Source organism: Ictalurus punctatus, chromosome 2 (assembly GCF_001660625.3).
Source record: "Ictalurus punctatus breed USDA103 chromosome 2, Coco_2.0, whole genome shotgun sequence".
Taxonomy (NCBI): domain Eukaryota; kingdom Metazoa; phylum Chordata; class Actinopteri; order Siluriformes; family Ictaluridae; genus Ictalurus; species Ictalurus punctatus.
The window spans coordinates 31272251-31290415 of record NC_030417.2 but is presented as its reverse complement, the minus strand read 5'-3'; the positions used below and the strand labels follow the sequence as shown (position 1 = coordinate 31290415).

Here is an 18165-nt window from a genome sequence, read left to right as displayed (position 1 = left end):
TACCAAAAAATCTCCTTCATTCTCGGTCTCGTTCTCTGTGTCATTCACATACACATACATGCTTACTTTGTGATATTTCTTCACATGGATTACGTATATGTAACACACAGTGGGGTCCAAAATCTGAGACCACACTGTTTTTTTTTTGTTGTTGTTGTTGTTTTTGGTTTGAAATTGGAAATAAGCAGAAGGCTTTTGAATTCTGACATATATAAAACAAAGGAAGTAAATGTTCAATATCTATTCAAGATTTTGCACTATTTCCAGGTCCCTATTTAAATGTAAGCCCATTTGTGATATTGACCGTTTTATCTGCTTTGCACAAAAGATCAGATTTTCCTCACGCCTAATCTCTTCTATTGAAGCAAGTGTTCAGACGACACGCTGATGGATTTGATTTCAAATGGATCATAAGGTTTTGCACAAACTTGTACAGTCCATGCCAGCTGGAGTGCACACTGTCATTACAGCAAAAAGGGGACATACCAAATACTAAGAAACTTTGACATTTCATGTCAATATTTCAAAGTTGTTGTCGTCAATAATATAATTTGTAATGAATATCATTGTATTAAATTAGAAAATAGTGCAAAATACAAGCATTTTCATTAGTGCTCTCAGACTTTTGGACCCTACTAATGTAGATTTTCAAATATCTACTGGTTTCGCTTTTGTATGCACAGCTGATGAAAGACTTTTGTCCAAAACATGTTATCTCTCTGGAAATGTTGTGTACTACGTTTAATTTTACTCCACCCACCATCATAAATATTGTATATTTGTAGCTACCTAGTATATGTAATAAGAATGTTCTACACCTAATCTCAAATCTAATTGGGAAATTGGTTGCACCCTTTTCAGTTGGAAAAAAACAACAGTGTTGCCTGTACTATCTTGCTGGTCCTAACAACATAGTTTACTCCTGTTTTCTTTTTGTTTTCTTACACAGTCAGGGCATTTTGGTTCTAACAGTTCACATACTCACACACATGCACACACATACACAAACAGGTTGAGTGTAAACAGACAGGTGACATTGTTGAGCTCCACATCAGCTATAATTGACCTGAATTAGCCATCACATCCAATCGACCATGCTAATTAGACTAATCATGTACTTACTGATTGCACAGTTAGGAAGAGACAAAGAACGAGAGAGAGAGATAGAAAGAAGGTGAGAGATGGTATTTTAAATGGTAAAATTGCATATAATACTAAATCCTACTCCAAAACACTATGTTATATGCAGTACAGGAACAATAGTACACCAAATATACAGAATAATTTGCTAAAAAATAGGGACTTGGTGGCATGTTTGCTTCACATCTCCAGGGTTGGGGGTTTGAATGCCGCCTCCACCCTGTGTGCACGGAGTTTACATGTTCTCCCTGTGCTTTGGGGGTTTCCTCCAGGTACTCATGTTTCCTCCCACAGTCCAAAGACATACATTATTGGCTGACTGGCATTTCCAAATTGTCCAAATTGTCCAAAGTGTGTGTGATTGTGCCCTGCAATGGGTTGGTACCCCATCCAAGGTGTCCCCCGCCTTATGCCCCGACTCCCCTGGGATAGGCTCCAGGCTCCCTGCGACCTGTGTAGGATAAGTGGCATGGAAAACGAATGGATGGATGGAATTGTTCACTGGTCATTATGAGTTATAAAAGTTGTGCATTACACCACATGGCATTATAATAATTAATGATACTTGTTTTACAATATAATAAAAAAAAGTTATCAAGGAATTACCTGTAGTGTGGTATTTCAGTTTTATGAGCCATCATTTTAAAATAATGAGTTTAAAAAAAGTACTTACAAGCAATACTTATTAAAACTTTATCGAGAATTATAATTAGAGTTATAATACTTAATTAAAAGTGAAGCTTAGTTTATTATGAGTATCATTTAGTTATTTTACAAAAGATTCCTTTGCACAGTATATGCACATGTGCTCAAGATGATGAGGATGAGGTTGATGACAGAGATGAGGTTGAAATACACTGTATTCCTCTGAGGGATATGTTCTTTAAATATAGTTGAACTGCCAGCACAAATGTAGTAGCAGCTCATGTTCTAGACCGGGGATTAGAAGCATGTACAGGGAATGAAAATGAAAACCAAAAATGTTAATAATGTTAATTTTCCATTCCAATGTGATTACAAGAAAGTATAGTCTAAACCTAAACATTTTCCCAATAGGCCTAATTCCTGCCTAATGTTAACAAAAACTACATATGTTTCTGGTTACGTACAGCCTTTGGTTTTATTTATACCCTAAACATCCTATAAGCAGAGTAAGCTATCATATTTAAAGAATGTTATTAACCATTCTTTTATTTTGGAATCCTAAAGGCTTTATATTAAGTCTGAATAATCATGTCTATGTAAAGCTCAGATCAATGGAGTCAGATGGGCTTTGTGTCAGTCTGAACACGTTATCCATTATCCTGCTATTTTTAAAGTAGGATGGCGAAGTAGGGTGCACTTAAAAGAATAAATATTCCCAGCTAATGGCACATTCTCATATTGATTATGTTGAATTGTGCTCCAGAAATCAATAAGAGCCACCAATGAAGCAGTCAGGGATAGAAATCTATAGTGACCTACATTGGGGTAGGGCACAGAGACAGAAGAGAAGGGGAAAGGGGGAACAGACTGGGAAGAGGAGGAGGGAGGGGGGTTAAGTGAGCTAGTGGGGGTCATGTTCAATGAAACGAAGAAAACATGTCTGTAGCAGACAGCATTAGCGTCTGGAAGCAATTGACTTGAGAAAATGACAGAAGGAAAAAGTGGGGAAGACCTAAATCCAGCAATCATCACTGGTTAACCTCTGTTATGCCCTCTTACACTCTCTCACACTGGTTTTGAAATATTACAATTAAAGTTAACAAGAAAAAAGCACAATAAAAGATCACAGTTTGTTACAGTGAATGACTTGCAATAAAGAAAAAGAAAATGTTTGTGAGGACAGAGAGCTTGCCTTTCCCTTAACGAAGAGGACGTGGAAGCCTAGGAAATAGAGGATGAAGCCTGATCCTTAAAGAACAGTAAACATTACAAACACTCCCCAATCCTCATTCACACTTCCCTTTCTGTGGTGCATTTGGGTGTGTGGGTGAGGTCACATTAAGAGCCCTAATTCGTTTAAAGTACTATGTTGTGTTACTACTGGTTACTATGCTATACTATACTATACTTCAAGGTGTCCCAAAGGTCTCTATACATAGGGGACTATGTTTGCGAGCTCCACTTCGGTTGTGCCTTTGTCAGTAGATGTTTGTGGACTTCTCCACTTCTCAGCTGGTTCACAGCACTTCGAGTCTTTTTGATTTTTTAATAAGTTCTTGCAACAGTGTCGTCTGTGATGCGCATGCCATGTTTCCTGTTAAAGTCCAATAACAACGTCCCGAACCAGTATTGAGAATGATCAAAACGTTCTTCTTTTGTCATAGAAATTCTTAAAGGCTATCTGAAAATATATATGTAATATAAACTTTATATAAATTATATATTATATATAATATAAAATTATGCAAAAAATTGTAAGACATTTCGCTAAAAAGTGTTAAATTCCCTTTGTATGGAGACTTTTGGGACAACCTGTATACTATACTGCACTGCTCTACACTATACTAGACTAGACTATATACTGTACTATAATGATAATGAGTCTTTACTGATCACATATACATATGCACAGTGAAATTCTTTTATTCGCATTCTTTTCTGACCCCAGAATGTCAGGAAGCTGGGGTCAGAGCACAGGCTCAGCCATGATACAGCGCCCCTGGAGCAGAGAGGGTTAAGGGCCCTTGCTTAAGGGGCCAACTGTGGCAGCCTGTGGCTTGACCCCCCGACCTTCCTTCTGATCAGGAACCCAGAGCCTGGCAGTGCTAGAGCTTGAACCCATGACCTTCCGATCAGTAAACCAGAGCCTTAACCACCAAGCCACCACTCCCCTATACTATACTATACTATACTATACTATACTATACTATACTATACTATACTATAATATGGGTCAGGAAATAAACAGTGAGAGAGACACATATGAGACTTTTTGTGTTGCTGATGACACTTTAGAATGGGTAGCTTTGCTATACTATTTCTAATCCTCTATGTTCTTCCCTCATACTATACTATACAACAGTATACTGTACTGTACTGTACTGTACTGTACTATAAAGCACTATACAGCACTATACTATACTATACTATACTATACTATGGGTCAGGAGGAGAGTGTGAGAGACATATGAGTCTTTTTCTGTTGCTGATGATACTTAATACTTGGTGGGTTCATCCCTCTGGGTTCATGAAAGATGTTCATCCCTCCATCTTTCAGTTTCTCAGTGGAGTAATAATGTGTGTTAGGAGGGAAGAAATCATATCACACCAAACTTTCCACTGGGGAAAGGTTCTGCTGCATTAACTGCCATCGTGTCATTTTAGGTTTGACAAAGGATACTGCATTTATAGAAAAACACACTCTCCCAAAAAGTGGCTCCAGTGGGATTCTTCTAGTGATGGTCAGCAGTAAAAATCTCTGTGTTCCCTCACATATAATTGCAGAACAGATTTCTGAGGAAATATATATCATCAGAATTATTTACTGAAGCCATGAGATCTGTGTGAAGAAGATCATTTATAAAGAAATTGTATAATATAAACAAGTTTCTTATTTGTATTAATATTGCATTTATATTCAAGAAAATGAATAATGATCTTAAACAGGTTTGTGGCATTGACATCATTTTAAGCGACCAATCAAATAGGCTTATATATATATATATATATATATATATATATATATATATATATATATATATATATATATATATATATATATATATATATATAAGAACTATAGATGGGGAACAAAAAATGAAAGAGAAAAAAAACAGCATAAAGAAATTTAGTAAAGTGATGGGCCACCACAAGTCACTAGAACAGTTTCAGTGCACCTAGTCACAGATTGTACACATCTCTGGAACTCTACTGTGTATGTAATAATGAACACCACTCATCCAAAAGAAATTCTCTCAGTTTGTGTTTTGATGGTGGTGGTGGTGGAGAGTGATTGATTTGATTGAGATCTGGTGAGTGTGAATGCCATAGCATATGATTCACATTATTTTCATCCTCATCATATCATTCAGTGAAGCTTCACGAATGGGGGCAGAGTTATCCTGGAAGAGACCACTTCTGACAGACCATAAATGTTTCATCATAATGAAGATGAAGATGGTCAGGCACACACAGAAATTTAGGTAAACTGTACCTCCGAATAGTGCCTTTACTTTTTCAGTGGGACATTAGCTCCCTCTAGTGGACCCATCAGGTTTTCATTTCACGCCGAGTGCATCATAATGCTTAACTGCCCTGGCTACACTTTCATTTTTTTTTTTTCATACTGTAACACTCATATAACACACCTGATCCAGGACATCAATGGTTTAAAAAATGAGATGATTAACAGAGAGAGAGAAAAAGGCTTTGTCTAGCATACCTTGATGGTTCTTCGATTTGTGCCTCTGGAGGAACCAGTTAAAAGTTTGGTAGGAACTTAGAACAGAGAGTTTAGCTTTCCCCATGAGGAGTATTCATTTTTAAAGAGTTTAATTAGCATTACACTGAATCACCCCAAATTTAAGCTAACCATAGTCCTGCATATACTGGCCTGCTACTAGTTGCCAAAACATAGGTTGTGCTACTCAAACTTTTAGACCATCTTGGTCAGATGGTAAGTACTATAATAATACAGTTTCTGAATTACTGTTACTAAATGGCACACTTATATAGCACTTTTATGCAAAGCACTTTACACTGGTTCTCATTCACCCATTCACACACACAGTAGCAGAGCTGCCATGCAAGGTGCTAACTTGCCATCGGGAGCAACTTGGGGTTCAGTGTCTTGCCCAAGGACACTTCGGTATGTGGAGTCATGTGGGCCAGGAATCGAACCACCAACCCTACGATTAGTGGACAATCAACTCTACCACCTGAGCCACAGCCGCCCACAGTGTGACCAATGCAGTACTGTAGACAGCTTTACACAACTCTAAGACAATTCCAAAAACTCAAACATTTATTGATCAATTTAGTAATAGAGAAATAAGGAAACTAGAAAGTTAATTACCAGGTCTTCCAATGTGACCTACTTGCTCTGTGTTTGAGTGACTGCTAGCTGGTCAAAGCAAGCTGGACTTTTCAGCAGGGTATACAGATATACAGTGGGGTACAATATCTGAGACCACATTGAATATCTGGGATTTATTATTATTATTTTTTTATTGGAAATAAACAGAAGGTTTTTAGAATTTTGAAGTATTTAAAACAAACTTTAAGTAAATGTAAAAGTAACTGTTCAACATTTTGATTTGAACATTTGATTCAAGATTCCTCACTATTTCTAGGTCCCTGTTTAAATGCAAGCAAGTTTGTGAAACGGACCATGTTAACTGCCTCTATTGAAGCACGCATTCAGACAACACTCCGATGGATTTGATCTAAAATGGATCATAAAGTTTTTCACAAATGTGTGGAGTCCATGCCAACTCGAGTACACTGTCATTAAAGCAAAAAGGGGACATTCCAAATACTAAAACTCTTACATTCATGTAAATATTTCAAAGATTCCACTTTTCACTCAAGTTGTTGTCAATAATATAATTTGTAATGAAATGTGTTATATTAAATAGAAGAATAGAAGCGCTTTCACTAGTGCTCTCAGACTTTTGGACCCCACTGTATACACACGGTTCATGATTTCCTGTTAAGGCAAACAAGGATGATGTTTTTTTAATTCATTTTTCTGTTTAAAATTCTCTATTTCAAAATGTACAGCCAAAATGCCCCACTCTACCACTTCAATGTATCCACTAGGTGGCGCCAGAGTTCTGCCAAAAAGCATTATTACTCTGCCTCATTTTTGTGACATTACTAAATGATGTTTCTTTTTAAAAGTCTCAAAAAAACACTTCCCTGCTGAAAATAAACCCCAACAGAAACCATCGCAGAAATTCTAATGGTTTCCACTACAGATACCATTACAATCCTTCAGCTAATTATTAAAACAATTACCATTATTGGTCCTTCATTGTATCCACTAGACATAACATGCCACCAATAGAAGGCAACAAATTACCTGTAGAGACCCACAGGGATCATTACAGTTTCCATTAAAACCAATACAATTCCCATTAGAACCATTAAAACCATTACAAATTCTATGAGGGTTTCTCAGAAAAACACAAAACTGCCTAATCACGCAATGCCAATGTGAATAATAGAAATTGTTTGCTTTTATATTTTAGGACTTTTTTAAATACTTGCCTGTCAGATGTCCAGGACAAATCTTTCAGCTTTGAATTCTGCAGGGAGAGTTTCAAAACTATAGAGTTTCTTGCTAATAGATGACTAAGAAAACGTGCGATTAGTCTGTTCGAGTTCATGTTTTATGATGGCTTATTTGCTAGATGAACCCTCTTTATAGGATTAAGATTAAATACAATTGATTCAAGTGAAGTCAATTAATTCGGCTTATAATATATAGCTAATATAATAATTAAATAAGAACCATAACTTTGATAGAATTTGATGGTGATCATGGAGCATAGTCTTATAGAGAGTACAAAATACCCATAATGCACTTTGTCATTTGTAGGATTTAGGAGCATTTCAGAAACAGGCTCAGTTTAAGGTAAATGCAGCTGTGATGAAGAATACTGTTTAGAGAGTCTTGAACATATATGTGTGTGTGTGTGTGTGTGTGTGTGTGTGTGTGTGTGTGTGTGTGTGTGTGTGTGTGTGTGTGTGTGTGTGTGTGTGTGTTATTCCCAGTGCCTTGATCATAGTGATGAAAGCTAAATGCTGATGAAAGCGCACTGTCTGACTCTGCCTAGTTCTCCTGGTGGCTACATAAAATGTGCACACACACACACACACACACACACACACACACACACACACACACACACACACACACACCACTACCTTACACTTTTTAGCTTTCCATCTGATGACTGCTAGCTTATTTTAGACCCAATAAAGTGAAGTGTATAGCCAAGTGAACACACACACACACACACACACACACACACACACACACACACACACACACACACACACACACACAGCAGTAGACAAACAAAAAAGCCTGTTCTCAATTAAGAAAAAGAAATTAGCATTGAAATAAATAGATTTTTTTTTCCCTTTGCCAGGATTCCCCTGTGTGCTCGGATGCATGGTGCACACATAAACAAATGAGTGTGGCGCATAACAAATGCACAGTAATCAGCCTGTGTGCCTCTGCTTCACTCTGATATTAACAACATGATATTTAAATTAGTCTCACAGCATGTGACTCCACCGATATGAGGCGCAAGCCTACAGTGACTTTCCAAATCAACACACTCCAACTAATAGATTCTCAGGGGGAGTTCTGTATAGCTACACTCATTAACCGTTTTATAGGCACACGTACCACACAGGTCACATTGTAGATCTTTACAAGTGTACAATTACTTGCTGTAGCTGGTCTGTTCCTAAGCACAGGTTATCAGCTCTCCTCTACCATGCCCATCATTGAAAAAGGATGACTAGTTATTATGTAGATAGTGAACTATTCTCAGTGATAGTGTGCATGGTGCTGCTATGAGTGTATCAGATGTAGCAGCATTACTGTTTTGTATTTTAAGCTTGAAGGTGTACAGTTAAAGTATAGAGCTCTTCCTTTATATGTGGCAATCATTCTCTACTTTTCATAACTGTCAGTTTTCTACATCAGCACTACTGCTGGACTGATATTTTTGTTTGGTTAACTGTTTCTCGACGCAGACGTAACACCGACTGTGTTTACAATCCCCAGAAACACTTATGCACCTGATACGCGACCGTGTCAGTGTCACTGCTGTGCTGAGAATGATACACCACCCAAATCAGATCATGTCAGTGCTGATTCCTGCGTCTATCCAGTGATGAAATTTGGACAGAGAGAGGAGAAACCAGCTTAAAGAAGATGTGCATCTGAAGATAATATGGCCAATAAAACTTGTTTAATGACACATTGGGAACACTTTTATTTTCAACCAATGATGTGATATCCTTCCTCCCCACATTGTACAATGTTTTGTCTATGTACAAAATGTAAACATGTTCCTGGATGATACATTTCACCTGTAAGTATGCTTTGACGGATATATTTCACTGCTTCAACTGTTATTGAAGTATTGCGTATTGGTAAGAGTTACTCAAAGGATCATACCTAAGTTAGCTAGAGAATTAGGTTAGCTAGCCGGTTTTCTCCACAAATATTAGCTTGCTAAATTAGACCATCAGTGTTGTAGGCAGAATAAATTTTACAAGTGTATTTGACAGTACATTTTATGGCATTTGGCAGGCGCCATTATCTAGAGCGACTTACATTTATATCTCGCAGCAGTTGAGGGTTAAGGGCCTTGCTGAGGGGCCCAACAGTGGCAGCTTGGCAGTGCTGGGGTTTGAACTCATGACCTTCCAGTCAGTAACCCACCACCTTAACCACGGAGTTACCACTGTACACGTCAAGGCATATTGTATTCTTTGTGTCAGATATAAAAGTAGCTTTTTTGCCTTTGACCTGTTACATCACAACCTACAAGGAATACAATACAAACATGAAAGCTGGATGAAAGTGCTTGGTTTTTCAGCATGAGCAAATCTCCAGTCCTCTTGTTAGGACTAAAAAGTGTTATTTTTTATTACTTCATTGCTTTCATATTATTTCAGAGAAAAGGAAGCTTACATTTTGTGCTCACCCTGTGGTACTATATTAAATTGGCAGCAACAATCTAATTATACCAGCAGAGGAAACAACAAATCACAATGTTTATAAATATTCATCTTTAGAGATTACTTATGGAAAGTTACAATCTTATGAATATGGCACTTTCATTTCCTTTTTTTTTTTTTTTTTTTTTTTTTTACCTTTATGGTGCTTGCTCATAGTCCATATGACATTCAATACCCCAGCAAGCAGCTCTAACACTATTTACTCAGATAATGCTTGGTAGCTCCATAGGCTGACATTTCAACATGCAAACATATTTTAATTTGGTGTCTACGGGATGCATATTAGTGATGTCATTCTGAAAATTACGAACCACTAGTTAAATAGTGTACTGCCAGTGGAGGCAGTGGTAACTCAGTGGTTACTGATTGGTTGCATGAGTTCAAGCCCCAGCACTGCCAGGCTGGCTCTGTTGGGCCCTTGAGCAAAGCCCTTAAACCTCAACTGCTTAGATGTATGAATCAGTAAATGTACGTCACTCTGTATAAGAGTGTCTGCCACAATGCAGTTAAAAAAACGCCATAGTGCACTAGCCAATTTTGTGCAAGTAGTTTGTTCACAGTGGGACATTCATGCATCTTTAACGAGAATGTACAAATCAATGTGAGCTAGCTAGCTGTCTAGCCGACATGCTATAAAGTGAGTCTGGCTTCTTTCGGGATCTATTTCTGCTAGTGGAGCAAAAATAAACTAAACATTTGGCCATATTGTGTCTGAAATGTCACTTACTTGAAATTATTTTATTGTTTATAGAACTGCTGTATAAAAGCAACATCACACTTGCGATTGTGTGGTTATACTGAATATCGACACGACTGTGATTAGCTACGGGACGAGCCTGCAAGGTACTACAGCCAAATCTTGCTTGTGTGATATTGCTCACAGTAAATACGGCCTGGAGAAGAGAGCTTGGTCTATGTATTGGAAGTGGAGGAATCTTCAATAGCTGCTGCGCCATGAATTGGCTGAAGCGCCAAGCAAGCATGCCACATCACCGTAAACACAAATGACCAGGAACTTTATAGTGCACTATTTTTGTACTTTTACCTAAAAATATACTTGGGAATTGGTGGCTCAGTGGTTAAAGCTTTGGGCTACTGATCAGAAGATGTGAGTAACAGCACCAAGCTTCCTTGGTCTGGTCCTTGAGCAAAATCCTTAACCCTCACCTGCACAGTTGTATCTTGTCCCAATTCCAAGTGTCTTTAGATGAAAGTGAGCAAATAGTGAAGAATATCTAGTGAGCTCCCAAAAAGGTCCACAATGCACTTTTAGCATCCAAAATATCGTAGTTTAGGTGAGCCGTAGTGTAAAGGTTCCCAGAAAACTTGCAGACATTAAATCTTTCCAGTGCTAATAGTCATATTCAATACATACCCATTATTCATTCAGACCATAAATTGGAATTACAGCTGAAATTAAGATTAAATACAATTGATTCAAGTGAAGTCAATTAATTCGGCTTATAACTATAATAATTAAATAAAAAACATCACTTTGATAGAATTTGATGGTGATTATCAGTGTTGTCATGTAAAATTATGGCGCATAGGGTTATAGGGAGCACAAAATACCTATAATGTACTTTGTCATTTGTAGGATTTAGGAGCATTTCAGAAACAGGGTCAGTTTAAGGTAAATGCAGCTGTGATGAAGAATACTGTTTAGAGAGTCTTGAACAAAAGTGTGTGTGTGTGTGTGTGTGTGTGTGTGTGACGGGGCTGGGAAGGGATGGAGGGGGGAGGGAGACATAGGGTTTAAAACCGCGCCGCTTCTTGTAAGCGCGTTTACTGATAGAGTGCGCGCCGCTGTGTGAGAGGAGTTTCCGTGCGCTACGGTCCGGCTCGCTCCAGTCTGGATCCCTACCGTGCTGTTTACAGCGAGGATGAGGAAGACGTCCTTAACTCCCTTAATTCATCACCTCTGAGCGGAGTAAAACTGTAGGCTCCTGATCCTGTCCGCGTTTCACGGAGATGATGATAAGGTGTCACACTGGCAGCTCTCGATCACACTACGGATGTCGTCATGCGCCCCAGTGGCGTCGCTGAGTAGCGGGGAGTCACTGTGCCAGGTCCGGTCACACCGGGAAAGTTGCGCTCGAGAGTGTTGTGTGGGACATGGGAGCACGCCTGGGCCGAGTAGGATACGCTGGTGAAGGATCGGCGTCCTGAGTGGCGAGCTGTTTGTTGGTGTCGGGAGATCCAGGGTGCGTCGCACCGGCGCCATGCGCACCGAGCACAGCTTCGTTTTGCTGCTCCTCAACGGGACGGCGTGCCTGGTGAGCGGGGACAGGGAAAGGGGGCACCAAGGGGTGCGGGAATTACACAAGTGCAAATGTACCTATATGTGGTCTCCCCGTGAGTCAGGTATGGCACATGCGCCGGCGATCAAAAGTGTCCACCCGTTGAATGAAGTATATCTGAGCCAAGAGAGATGCTTTCTTGCGGGACTTCCCAATAGCTTGAAATCCCGAAATAAAATTCCAGTAGGCTTTTATTATTACTAGGAATGTGCCTAGTCAAAGTCATTGCGAAATCTGATTAAACAAGTCTACCTGAAACAGTTTAATTTATTAGCTTTAGACATCTCGGTTGCATGCAAACGCAGTGGCGCGTAAAATATTTAAGACACAATTACGCACAGGTGATCCGAATCATCTGTACAACATTACAACAGCACCAAACCGCTTTAATCCACTTTCACCTTGCAGAAGAAGAAAAAAAATACACACACACAAGTGACCCTGGATTTTAATTCCCATTAAGGACAACAGAAATCCTTTTCAGTTTAATGCAACACGCAGGCAAATTGAGCAGGCGCCCCGGTCTGCCCTGCTGTCGCGCAACCGAAAATTAATAAAGATGACAAATCTCCCTGAGTTTAATTACAAAACACCTACGTGCGTCATTAACGGGGGAGTTTAAGCGCTCGAGGGAAACGGAGCACTGCTACTTTTGCGCGTTAAGATGGGCTTATAATCAGCTATGCAATATCGGCAAAGACACTAATAATGTAATTAGCCTAATTATTACACGGCTTCTGGTCATTAATTTACCACGTTATTTAAATTGGAGGAAGAGGCGCGCGCGAGACAATGTTCCGCGCCCCCGCGCGCCTCAGCAGGGAGTCACGGGTAATTCTTTTCGCGCGAGACAGTGATGGATTATAAAGTAATTAATTATTTTTTTCCCCCATTGTGTTATAGGACCGCGAATAACAGACATGCAGAATACATTAATAAATCACCTCGACTTAAGCGAGCCAGTGGACTGCGCCAAAAAAAAATAAAATAAATAAATAAAAATAAAAAGCATTTAAATGAACAATTCTATGTGTCCCCCCCCCTTTTTTTTAGTTAACATCATCCCAATAATCCAGAGTTCTAACAACATAACCACGTTAGAATAGAGCACTTCATCAATCCCCGTACACGCTCAGAAATAAAGGTACCAACTATACTTTTGCTTGTTGCTCAAGTGGTACCATTAAGTTGACATCTTTTAATGTACCTTTTAATATGTATCCTTATACCTTTACAAAACATGGTTTCTAGATACATACTTGGACTCCAGTGACCATTGATGTACCTTTTTAGCTTTCAAAAAGATAATTAAAGGCATACACCTTCCCAGGTAAAAAGATATTGTACATACTAAAAGTACTAAATTGGAGAGTACCACATCAGCGACAAGAAAAAGTACACTTTGGTACCTTTAATTCAGAGCGCAGTGAATTGGAGATATAAAACCATGACCGAGCAAGAGTTAGAGACAATCAATGGCTATACATTTCCAAGAATTCTACTTGTGCACTGGGTGTAAAGCTTGCTTAGACTCGTAGAAATAAACACACCAGAAAAAAACAGCACTTTTCCTTGATGGTGGGAGTGTTATCATTAAGTGTATCTACCTCTTTTAGTATGTACTTTTAAAGCTTTACTCTAAAAGATAATTAAAGGTTCATTGGTAGTTCTTAATGTTTTAAAGGTACACTATATTCATGTTTCCAGGTGAAAAACACATCATAAAAGCAACAAAAGATGAATCCTTGATCGTATCAGCAGAGCAACAAGGAAAAGTACAGTTTGGTTCCTTTATTTCAGAGAGTGTGCGAGGCACTGTCGTCGAAAACAGTTTAAAAAAAAAAAAAGGCTTTCTTCCACTACAGTCCCCTTTTTAATAGTTTAAATAGGTTTTCTATAAACTTCACCAGGCAGTTGATTACAAATCACAAACAATTACTGCATTAAATTTGTTTATAGTGGTGTTGCCAGTGAGGCGTCTCTCTCATTACGACCTTATTAAATTAAATCAGTTACAAGATGCAGTGGTACCGGAGCCAGGCGCTGACCTGCTGCAGAGTAATGGGTGAAAATAAACTAACCATGCTACCCAAATTGGACAAGTCTCAGGGCAGGTAGGTGTGTGGGTATGATTGAAAACGAGAGAGAGAGAGAGAGAGAGAGAGAGAGAGAGAGAGAAACTAAATGAGATCTTCCCTTACAACACAGAGTCAGGTCAGGAGGACATGTTAGAGCTTTTCACATTTCTTAACTGCACTTTTAGTTCAACAGAAATTCTCAGTTCTCAGAAATAATGGCACCAAACGGCACGCTTCCTCATTGCTGTGGAGATGAAGGGTACATCTTCATTATGAAGGTGCACCTTTATTATGCATCCTTTACCTGGGAAGGTGCATGTAGTGTACCTGCATGTACCTATCTACAATAGTCCAATTATGTATGTTAAAATAATTTTGAAAATAAACTATACGCACGTACTATGCTAACATAAACGTATAGCTGTAAATTTTGACCATTTATGACAGCCGTCCTTTATGTCCACTTATGTCCAATGTACATGTAGGTCCACTGTTTTTTTTTTTTTTTTTTTGTAAGCACTGTAGGTATCACTGTAATTTGGAGACAAATTAATTGTATGTCCAAGCGTACTTGGCCAAAAAAACTGATTCTGATTCAAAAGGTAGAGCGGGTTGTCCGCTAATTGTAGGGTTGGCGGTTCAATACCCGGTCCACATGACTCCACATGCCGAAGTGTCCCTTGGCAAGACACTGAACCACAAGTTGCTCACAATGGCAGGCTAGCGCCTTGCATGGTAGCTCCGCTGCCATTGGTGTGTGTGTGTGTGTGTGTGAGAGAGAGAGAGAGAGAGAGAGAGAGAAAGAGAGAGAGAGAGAGAGAGAGAGAGAGAGAGAGAGAGAGAGAGAGTGTGAGTGAGTGAGTGAGTGAGTGAGTGAGTGAGTGAGTGAGTGAGAGAGAGAGAAAAATATGAATGGGTGAATGAGAGACAGTGTAAAGTGCTTTGTAGAACCGCTAAGGTTAAAAAGCGCTATATAAGTGCAGACCATTTACCATTTTACCACCTACAGCAACTGTGCTGTGACTCAGCTATTCTTTGAGATCCCAGGTCAGGCTTGCCCTGTCTGTCCAGATCAACCCATCTTTAGGCCTTAATTCTTTACCCTGTTTGCTAGATATACTCTTACATGTAGAAAATGTTCTTATTCACAGGTGTACACATGGATATGGATATGGACATGAATATATTCACTCTAAGTGCTGGCTGCAGGATACTCTTGTACTTTTCTTATTGTAAAAAAAAAAAAAAAAAAAAATCTTCAAACACACCTTTTTATTTTGAGTATTATACAAGGAAGTGATTGCATTGATGTGAAAAGAGCTGTGAAAAGTATGTATTATAGGATGTAAGATACTGGGATAGAAGCATCCTCTCAAAATACATTGTCAAGTGGAAGAAAAACACTCATTATTTGTTGCTATGTGTGAGAAAGAAATGGTTTTACATGATGTAGTCACGTCAATCTAGTTTTCCACATCTATTCAATTTTCAAACATTTCAAATGTCAACTCAATAATAATATATAAAATAATAATAATATGATATTTATAATAAATGATATTTAAGAAGGTTAGGTTTCCTGACATTTCCTCATAATACAATTTAACCTCAGAGTCCTGCTCCGGTCCAAAAAATAAATTGGTGATATTTTGGAGTGACCAAAAAAAAAAAATCCTTTTCCACATCAATTGTAAAGATTCTGGGAGAAAATACAGCCCATTATACTGAGAAATATACACAAAGTAATACTGGAATGCCAGGTTTAGTAGTTTTATTTTTTTGTGCTCTGTCAGTTTAAGAAGCTCCTTTTTGATTAGAATACTGGCAGACAGTAGAAAAATATAGTCCTCAGTCAGTACTACGTAACTGCTCGCATATCTGTCTGAAAATGAATGAGAATTTTTATGAAAGGATTACATCAACACACAGTTGATTTCACATAACAAAGTCATCAAAATAAGTACATGACCCACTGTCCACCATTTCTGATCCACAGCTGCTCATCTGTCACCATGAGCTTCTAGTCACACCCTGATGATGTCAGTACATGCCTCTGTTACACATAAATAGATGGATTTTTTTTTTTTTTTAAACAGAAAAAACTCAACTCTGTCTATCCAGATGTTGGCAGATGTTTGCTCTTTGAATAACCCAGACCGGGCATGGGCACAATGAAAAATGACTTGTCTAAGCCAGGGTTTCCCAAACTTTTCCAGGGCAAGGCCCCCAAATGGCATTAACATTTGACCGAGGCCCCTCTTTTGCAAGATGTCTTTAAAACACATTCAAAATACAGACTTCTGAATATATCCCCCTTTTTTTTATTAATACTTACATCTTACATCTTTACATTACATTATATTAGGAATTGATTGTGTGTGTGTGTGTGTGTGTGTGTGTGGTTGTCTGAGAGTGAGACTTTATTTTTTTCACACCAAATTGTTGAGGCCCCCTGGAAGCCCCCAAGGGGGTCCCCACTTTGAAAACCACTGGTCTAAGCGACACTTTCAAAATCTATTTCATATTCTATTTCTAGCCCCTCAAATGCAAACAAATCTGTCCCCCTTACCCAGTTGCCATCTGACAATTCTGTAATATTATGAGCATAAAATGACCCACCAGTCATCATAATAAGTACATAATCTGTGGAGGTTGAACCACAGCACCCATCCCCTGTCCTCCATTTCTAATCCACAGCTGGTGATGTCAAAGCCAGACAAGTCACTATGAGTCTCCAGCCATGCCCTGATGACATCAGCACATGTCTCTGTTACTCAAATGATCCAACATTTCTCATGTTCTGGTTTTGTCCCTGGGAAATAGTAACTTAGGATGAGAGAGAAAGAGAGTGAAGAGAGTGATTTCATTAGACAGGCATCGACTTTGCCTGCTTAGAGTGTTAAATGGTGTTGATTTATGCACAGGCACGGTCCCGCTGACCCTGGAGCTCCTCACTCTGGACCTGCTCACTCCCCACCCCAGAGGCAAAGTGCTCACAAGCAGGATTTCCCTTCGGAGTCTGGATGGGGAGACGCATACCTGATATCTCACAGACGAGCCTGCAGAAAGAGCAAAGCAGTTTGATCACATTTCCTCTCTCGATATAAAGCATATACAGAACAGACGCAGTGTTACCGCACGAGCACGGAGAGAGAAACAATACATCTACAGTATGTACCTGCCAAGAAGGGTGTCTAGATTTTCCCCAGAGCTGAAAGCTGTCAATCAAATCAACATTGAATTGGATTCACTATTTGTAATAAAGGGGCGGCTGTGGATTGGGCGGTAGAGCAGGTTGTTCGATTCCCACATGACTCCACATGCCAAAGTGTCCTTAGGCAAGACACTGAAGTCCAAGCTGCTCCTGATGGCAAGCTAGCGCCTAGCATGGCAGCTCTGCTACCATTGGTGTGTGTGTGAATGGGTAAATGAGAAACAGTGTAAAGCGCTAAGGTTAAAAAAGCGCTATAAAAGTGCAGACCATTTACCATTTAAAGCTTTGGACTTCATTGACATCCTCACACAGAGACCTGGAAAACATGTACTAATAGCACTCTAGGGATGGTTTTAATAAATAACAACAGACAATCAGTTCTGAAGTGTTGGATCGATAGCAACTGGGTAAGGGCAACAGATTTGTTTGCATCTTTTAAATATGAAATAGATGTCAAGGGTGTTGCTCAGACAAGTCATTTTTCATGGCACCCTTTGCTAGGTCTGGGACATCTGGCACCATCTGGGTAGACTGAGATGATTTTTTTTTTAAAGTACTCTGTCTCTTTATGCATTACTCTGACATCATTCAGGAGCAACAGAGCCATGAGCTGACATCATCAGGATGTAGCCAAATGCTCACGATAAATTTCCTGCTTTCAGACTATATGTACATCACATGATATGTATACAATGCGATACAAAATCTACACAGTAAAAATTGGGTACACTTTAATTCACAT

The 18165-nt window shown here is 39.0% G+C and overlaps 1 protein-coding gene across 1 annotated transcript in view; it reads left to right on the top strand.

Moving 5' to 3' along the window:
- The first annotated feature begins 11632 nt into the window (after nucleotides 1–11632).
- Nucleotides 11633–18165, top strand: part of LOC108274517 (neurexophilin-1) — a 31914-nt gene continuing 25381 nt past the window's right edge. The window contains exon 1 of the mRNA XM_017484728.3: nucleotides 11633–12107. Coding sequence (XP_017340217.1) covers nucleotides 12054–12107 — 54 coding nt within the window. The 5' untranslated portion in view covers nucleotides 11633–12053. The remainder of the gene's footprint in view (nucleotides 12108–18165) is intronic.